The 8,615-nt window shown below is 39.6% G+C and overlaps 1 protein-coding gene across 1 annotated transcript in view; it reads right to left on the bottom strand.

Moving 5' to 3' along the window:
• Positions 1-466: 466 nt before the first annotated feature.
• grin3a (glutamate receptor, ionotropic, N-methyl-D-aspartate 3A) overlaps positions 467-8,615 on the bottom strand; it is a 53,439-nt gene continuing 45,290 nt past the window's right edge. The window contains exon 10 of the mRNA XM_028462736.1: positions 467-1,585. Coding sequence (XP_028318537.1) covers positions 1,051-1,585 — 535 coding nt within the window. The 3' untranslated portion in view covers positions 467-1,050. The remainder of the gene's footprint in view (positions 1,586-8,615) is intronic.

Below are 8,615 nucleotides of genomic sequence, written 5' to 3'. Positions count from 1 at the left end.
GGTACTGTGAAAACTGAATCGCAGTACTTTTTTTAACCAGCAGAGGGCGCTATCCAAAAGTGTTGGTGGCAGGCGGAATTTGCTAATACTTTCTTTCTGGCTGCCTTCTACTCTTAAACATGTTCATAAATGATTCATTACCCCTTTAGCACCAAAAAATATCTGTAATATTACGTGAATATCTGTAAAAGTCACGTTTTTCTATTAGCTCTGTCTGCTAGCATAGCATCTCTTCTTCACTGCAAGATATCTGCATGCCAACCGACCACTGTGTTACCAGCGCCCTCTGCTGGTCCAAACAAATATGATGTAAATACAGTAAAATTACTGTTTTTTTTTTTTTAAGTCCAATTGTTAAGACACAAAATACATTTCTGCACTTTTAAAAAGAGTGGTGGCCTAGTGGTTAAGGACGCTGGGCTTGTAATCGGAGGGTTGCCGGTTCAAACCTCACCTGGGCCGTCACTGTGGGATGTTGAGCAAGTCCCCGAACCGCGCCGCAAAATGGCAAAAAGTTGATTTATTGATCATTGTGTTCTTTATTTAAACTTTAGATCATAATTATTTCTCTGTGAGTTAAAACTTGTGAAACAGACAAAACTCAGTGATTAAAACTTTTGTTTGTTTCTTCATCATCATCATCATCATCATCATCAGGTGTTTGTTATAAAGGTAAAGATGTTTCTGCAAAGCTTCATTTCTTGTTTCTTCCTCCATTAAAATCTAATCACAAAAAGTCCCAAAGTGAAAGAAAAGCAGAGAACATGAGGTCAGAGAGGAGGGTCATCATCTTCATCATCTTCATCATCTTCCATTTTGAACTGTCGGTTCATCATCATCATCGTCATCGTCACAGGCTGAGCTGATGAGTCTTAACGTGAAATAAAACAAGGTGACGGGTAAATAAACCAGTCTCGGACCAGGATTCATAGATGGTCTGAAGGACAAACCCACATCAAGCGTCCCAGAGACATCAGAGATCAGGACATGATCCATCCTGGTCCAGGTTTCAGTGGAAGTCCTGAGTCTTTAATCTGATATTCATTATTTCTAGAACTCTGGTAGTGTGTTTGTGTGCTGGTTGCTCTGTTGGTGTGGTTGTGTGTACGGAGCTAACTGATTGGTCTGAGCTGCTGTGCTCTGATTGGCTGTCTGGTTGTGGTTCTGTTCCAGTTCTCTCTTCCTCCTCATGGCCGTCTGTAGCTGCTGCTTTATAACAACGATCTGAGCCTCTAGTTCACAAAGTTCCTGAACCTTCTGGTTCTGGTTTTGGTTCTGACACAGACCTGGACCACATTCCCCCACCCTCAGACCCCTGCACTGGGTCTGATTCTGACCAGAACCCCCCAGTCCTTGTCCTAAGACCCGCCCCACGAAGTCAGAGCGTCCGTTAGCTGTGGTCACCAGGGGGAGGGGCAGGGAGTAGGGGTGAGGGCGAGGAGACGGAGGGGCAGGGGAGGTCCGTTCTAGGCTGGATGGACGTTCCAGGTCGTTCTGGATCTCCTGAGGAACAACCCGCCTCCTATTGCAGTGGGAGGAGTCTGAAGGGTTCCAGGAAGCTGATTGGTTCTTCCTCTCGTTGCACCTGGAACAAAACAAATGTAACGTTCATTAAGATTTAATTAGTAAATGATTAGTTAATCATTAGTAAATGTAGATAAATAAAGAACAAATAACCTCATGGAGCTAAAGAAGAGATCAAGAAACTATTCAGCTGTTCACAGCGTGGGAACATTCTGTGTTATAGCCCCGATGTTAACATCGCCATGTTGGCACAGTGTTAGTGCTGTGTTGGCATTGTAATAATAATAATAATAATAATAATATATTTTGTTTGTATAGCACTTTACATTAAAGAAATCTCAAAGTGCTACAAAAAAGCCAAAGACCTATAATGAACATAACTAGTAAAATAGTTTAAAACCAATAACAACGAGGCATAAAAAAGGCTTTGAAAGGCCTTTGTAAGAAGGTGTCTTTAGGCTGCGTTTAAAAGAATCCACAGTCTGTGGAGCTCTCAGATGGTCTGGGAGAACATTCCACAGTCTGGGAACAGTTGAGCAGAACGCTCAGTCACCCATGCTGTGCAGCTTGGTTCTAGGGATTTTAAGCAGGAGAGCTTTGCCAGAACGGAGGGTGCGCGAGGAGGTCTGGGGGATAAGAAGTTCCTTTAGGTGGGTTGGGGCATTTCTGTGTACACACTAGTCAGTGAGGAGGGAGATCTTATCTTCAACTCTTTGTTCCAGAGGGAGCCAGTGCAGTGATTTCAGGATGGGGTGATATGATCATATTTGCGCACCCCCATCAGGATCTGAGCAGTAACGTTCTGGATGTATTGAAGCTTGAGAATGCTCTGCTTGGGATTCCGATGAGGAGAGCATTACAATAGTCTAGCCTGGAGGAGACAAAGGCATGTAGTAGAGAGTGTGGGGGGCGGAGTTTCACGAGGTTCCTCAAGTGGTAGAAGGAGTTTTTGCAGATGCTTGATGTGTGTGTCAAACATCATGTGAGAATCCATTCTCACACCCAGGTTGGTGACTGCTGTAGAGTGGAATATCCTGACCAGCCAAGGAGATAGAAGTTATGGAGGATGTTTGAACCTGATGTGGAGTGCCGACCAGCATGGCTTCGGTTTTGGAACTATTGGATTATAATATTAATTATTATTAATATTACAGTAATTTGCCTTAGGAGGTGCCAACTGACATTGAGTTATTCATTAGTTATTAATACCTTGTCATCCAGGGTTGTGAACTCTTGTCAAGTCTATCTATTCTCCAAATAACAAACCTTATGATTATAATATTTTCATAAACCACAGACAACTTCTCAAAATATAAACATTTATTAATCAAGACATGTTAAAACCTACCAACACAATAAAGCTAACAGAGCGCTACGCTCACTAAACTAAGGATAAATGTATTTATACTTTAAAGATAAAAGCTTAGTAGAGAAAGAAAAGTACTGTGTGTGTGTGTGTGTGTGTGTGTGTGTGTGTGTGTGTGTGTGAGAGAGAACTATGAGAAGATCAGTGTAGAACCATTACTTTTGGTCCGATTATAATTTGAGATCCAGAGTACCTCTGTTCTGATTGGTCCGTGGTCGGTGGTTCTTCTCTTACGGCAGAGCGGATTGGCTAGATGAGTCTGAAGCAGCAAAGCGTGGCTCTGGACCCCTGGAGTGTCTGAAAGGGTCCTTTTCTGGACCTGGTTCTGGCCTGTGTTAGGTGGACGGTTCTGTTCCTTGTTCAGCAGGGTTCTACTGGTTCTAACTTGTGTTTGGTGTCTGGTCTTTGTTCAGTGTTCAGCATCTTCAGTTGGAACAGGAAGTTTTATTTCTGGAACGTGCAACTTATTTAAAAAGTCTAATGAACGAAAACACTTTGAGGATACAAAGAAAATAAAAGTTGACAAACGAGAATAAACGTACACTGCGGTGGGGCCAGAGCGACCAACACCACCCAAATCCAATTATTTGAATTTTGCGTTTCGGTTTTATTGCGGTCTAAGCGATTCTATTGGTTGAAGTGTTTTCGGGAGCCAATTAGATTGTTTGGGTGGTTGAGTTGTGGGTGTTGACTTAAGTAGGTGTGACTTTGTGTTTGAATGACAAACCTCTTTGTGAAAAGAAATCTAGTATAAATCACTTTCAAAGCAGAATCACAGCAAAGTTGGATACGAAACATTATCTGCTTTATGTAAAATCAGAGATATTCCTTAAACACTTACTGTAACAACAATTATTCTAAGGGTTTCCTTGTTTCCTGTGAATAAAACAGTTATTGACAGTGTAGAAAAATACATTTAAAATTATTATCAGAATTTTATGTCTGCTTTTAGGATGTTGTTAATTATTTGAGAAAAAGCAAACACAAAGCCGTGTTCTTCAAGAAGCAGCGACGAAGAACAAACAAAGTCCTGTTCTCAGCTTTTTTGTCTCTGTTTGAAAAGAAGAAGAAGGAGGAGCCTGTTTCTGACCAAAAGTGGTCAAAAAGTGTGCCTTGGTATCTGTCATAGACATGACCTCCTACAACTGCATGGTGTGAATATCTAGTTTAACTCTGGATGAAGACGTGTTTCAAACTAATGAAACTTTAACGAGACACTTTGACCTGGAGGAGAAGCTAATGTGAGCTAAAGAGAAACAATTGGCTTCTCTTATATAATTATATCATTACACTAATTAAATCACTTTCTGCCCATGAGTCACAAAGTGTCACTTCACTGAGAGTCAAACAGAGTTGCTTTACCAGAGTTTAGAATTTATAGAAGGACGGGCAATGGGAGAGTTCACAAGTCCTGAGAACGTGGAAGACGTTCACCACCAGATTGGAATTTATGAAGGTCTTCTGCTGATTGGATCTGGCCTTTTCCTGCCCGTTGGCAGCATTATTGGAAGCTGCAGTTAACGACAAAAGGAGCCAAACTCTCCGAACTCTCGGATGGATTCCACCGTGGAACTTTAGGAGGAGGATAGTTTGTCTCACAGGAAATGACCACACTATTGGATAACTGATCAAACTGACCAGGAACAGAGCAGTAGGGCTGGCAGCCATGTTATGGCTAGACCGTCTCCAAACACCTTCTCTATTCTCATTCGCTCCTCCTTCCCAGCGGTTGTCAGTAGGAGGCGTGCCATAAGGGCAGCGCCACACTGTGGCTGATCTGTGAACTACCCATCCTAAAGATCCATCTCCTGTGCTAACGTGCTGTTGTATTGGATTGTATGTTGTGTTTGTTGTGTTTTTGTTGCAATGTTTGCTGAAGAGTTTTTTCATGATCCAAACTCCGCCCCCTCTACAAGGGCCTAGTTTGGTTGCTTCTTACCCATTGTTTCATGTTTCTCATCTATGAAACGGAGCGCTGCTCTTGCTGGCTGCTCCCCAGTACTCCCGTACTGTCCCCCATGTGACATGTTATTGTCCTTCATGTTTCTTGGTCGGGATGGAACTGAAACTGAATTTCCCCTCAGGGATTATTAAAGTATAATCAATCAATCATATTTTATCATTAACAGAGTTTATACATACAGTGGGGCAAAAAAGTATTTAGTCAGTCACCAATTGTACAAGTTCTCCCACTTAAAAAGATGAGAGGCCTGTAATTTTCATCATAGATAAACATCAACTATGAGACATAATGAAAAGAAAAAAAATCCAGAAAATCACATTGTAGAATTTTTAATGAATTAATTTGCAAATTATCGTGAAAAATATGTATTTGGTCAATAACGAAAGTTCATCTCAATACTTTGTAATAGTGTTGTGATGGTCCAGACCGGTCTTGGTCTCAAGACCAAAACTTAAAGGTCTCGGTCTCGTCTCAGACTCGGGATTTTCCGTCAAGACCGTTAGAGACCAGCACTAATTCCTGCTATTTTAAAACTTTTTTATAATGTGATAATAACACGGAGAAGAACTGGATAAAACAATATTTTATTCATTATTTAATCCACCCTGTGTGTGTGTGTGTGTGTGTGTGTGTGTGTGGCTACGGTGTCAGTTTGGACCGCGGAGCGCAAGGTAGATATGAACTAATCACTGGTAAAAATCCCAGTAAAACTCTGTAAAACAATCACCAGCAATAAATATTATCTCCCTGGTAAAGACAGTAGCTCTAATAACTGGTAAAATGATAAACTGATGATATTACAGCCTGTGAAGGCTGGATAGGGGACGCACTTACTCTGCTTCTGGGTCCTAGTGCCAGCCGAGCAGTGAAGCCTGTTCAGTTTACTGTGTTTACTGAGGTCTGTGTGTGTTTAATAAGTCTGTGTGTGTTTAATAAGTCTGTGTGTGTTTAATAAGTCTGTGTGTGTTTAATAAGTCTGTGTGTGTTTAATAAGTCTGTGTGTGTTTAATAAGTCTGTGTGTGTTTAATAAGTCTGTGTGTGTTTAATAAGTCTGTGTGTGTTTAATAAGTCTGTGTGTTTAATAAGTCTGTGTGTGTTTAATAAGTCTGTGTGTGTTTAATAAGTCTGTGTGTGTTTAATAAGTCTGTGTGTGTTTAATAAGTCTGTGTGTGTTTAATAAGTCTGTGTGTGTGTTTAATAAGTCTGTGTGTGTTTAATAAGTCTGTGTGTGTTTAATAAGTCTGTGTGTGTTTAATAAGTCTGTGTGTGTTTAATAAGTCTGTGTGTGTTTAATAAGTCTGTGTGTGTTTAATAAGTCAGTGTGTGTTTAATAAGTCTACATGTTTATGTCTCTGTCCATTCACTCTTTTCATTATATTCATGTATTTTAAGGCTTTATTACATAATATCAGCTGTAGTTCGGCCGCCGCCATCTTGGATTATGTCGTCACCAGTGAGTCATCACCGCAGAGTTACACTATCACAGAATGAGTCAAATAACTGTAAAGAGGTTTAATATTAGTCTATTTTATTTATAAAGTGGTGTATTTTTGTGTCTTTAGACTCTAATTACATGTATGTCTATAATATGTTCCCTACAATATAAACAGGTTCATAATATAATTATTTTTATAGTTTCTGTTTCCACTGTATCCATAATAATAATAATAATTCTCAACAATAACTATTGATTGATTTGTCACATGACTGTTCCAGGGTTTGTTTTATTTAGTTTCACATCTACCTGTAGATCTATGTTTTTTACACTGATGACAACTTGTTTGTAGTTTTATTTCAGAAAGTTTCACTTTTACAGTTACAGTTGGAAACCTTTGTTAATGAATATTCTAGTTATATTACAGTAACTAAATTAAACTATATCAACTAAGTGAATTAATAAAATAACCTGTTAAAGGCTTTTTAAACTAAATAATGATCTTATTAAATCTGTGACGTGTTAAACCTGAACAACTCAGAGAATCAGAATCAAGAATCATTATTTATTGGTAGAAATACTTTTAAACACTTACTGTACATTCAGCTGACATAAAAATATTGTTTTCAAGTATGTAGAATAATTGTGAATTTATCAGTAGCAGTTTTAATACTTTTGCAGGCACCTTTTTTGTACGTCAAATGTATTTAAAATAAACTAAAATTAAAGAGAGAATGTTATTTAACTGTTGAACCTTGTCATAATTTTATTTATTTATAAAAAAATTTGACTTGGTCTCGGTGCATTCTGGTCTTGGGCAAGTCTTGGTCTCGGATAGTGTGGTGTTGAACACACACTACTTTGTAATGGACCCTTTGTTGGCAATGACAGAGGTTTTCTGTAAGTCTTCACAATGTTTTCACACACTGTTCACACTCCATCCAAAGATTTTCTAAGGGGTTGAGATCTGGTGACTGGCTAGGCCACTCCAGGACCTTGACATGCTTCTTATGAAGCCACTCCTTCGTTGCCAGGGTGATGTGTTTGTGATCATTGTGGTGCTGAAAGACCAGCCATGTTTCATCTTCAATGCTCTTGCTGATGGAAGGAGGTCTTCACTCTAAATCTCACGATACATGGTCCCATTCATTCTTTCCTTTACACTGATCAGTTGTCCTGGTCCCTTTACAGAGAAACAGCCCCAAAGCATGATGTTACCATCCCCATGCTTTACAGTAGGTATGGTGTTCTTTCTCCTCCAAACACGACGAGTTGAGTTTTTACCAAAAAGTTGTATTTTGGTTTCATCTGACCATATGACCTTCACCCAATCCTCTTCTGGATCATCTAGATGTTCTCTATCAAACTTCAGACGGGCCTGGACATGTAGTGGTTTAATCAGGAGGACACGTCTGGTACTGCAGGATTTGATTCCCTGGTGGCGTAGTGTGTTACTGATGGTAGCCTTTGTTACTTTGGTCCCAGCTCTCTGCAGGTCATTCACTAGGTCCCCCCGTGTGGTTCTGGATTTTTGCTCACCGTGATCATTTTGACCCCACGGGGTGAGATCTTGGAGCCCCAGATGGAGGGAGATTATCAGTGTCTTGTATGTCTTCCATTTTCTAATAATTGCTCCCACAGTTGATTTCTCCACACCAAGCTGTTTACCTATTGTAGATTCACTCTACCCAGCCTGGTGCAGGTCTACAGTTTAGTTTCTGGTGTCCTTTGACAGCTCTTTGGTCTTGGCCATAGTGGAGTTTGGAGTGTGACTGTTTGAGGTTGTGGACAGGTGTGTTTTATACTGATAACCAGTTCAAACAGGTTCCATTAATACAGGTAACGAGTGGAGGAGGAGCCTCTTAAAGAAGAAGTTACAGGTCTGTGAGAGACACAAATCTGGCTTGTTTGTAGATGACCAAATACTTATTTTATTGAGGAATTTACCAATTAATTCATTAAAAATCTTATAATGTGATTTACTGGATTTTATTCTCATTTTGTCTCTCATAGTTGAGGTTTATCTATGATGAAAATTACAGACCTCATCTTTTTAAGTGGAAGAACATGTACAATTGGCTGACTAAATACTTTTTTCCACTGTATGTATGTATATATATATATATATATATATATATATATATATATATATATATATATATATATATATTAGCTGGGGAAAAATGAGTAATATACCATCTGCCAGCGTGGGTCCTTGGGCAAGACCCATCACACTACTGCCTACCTCATACAATGATGAGAGACAATGAAATGAAAGACATGCTGGCTCAGACATCTAGTCAGAGGGGCTACATGCAAAGGATGT

Source organism: Gouania willdenowi, chromosome 12 (genome assembly GCF_900634775.1).
Source record: "Gouania willdenowi chromosome 12, fGouWil2.1, whole genome shotgun sequence".
NCBI lineage: Eukaryota > Metazoa > Chordata > Actinopteri > Blenniiformes > Gobiesocidae > Gouania > Gouania willdenowi.
Note: the sequence above shows the minus strand (reverse complement) of the source record. Positions and strands in the feature narration are given on the sequence as shown.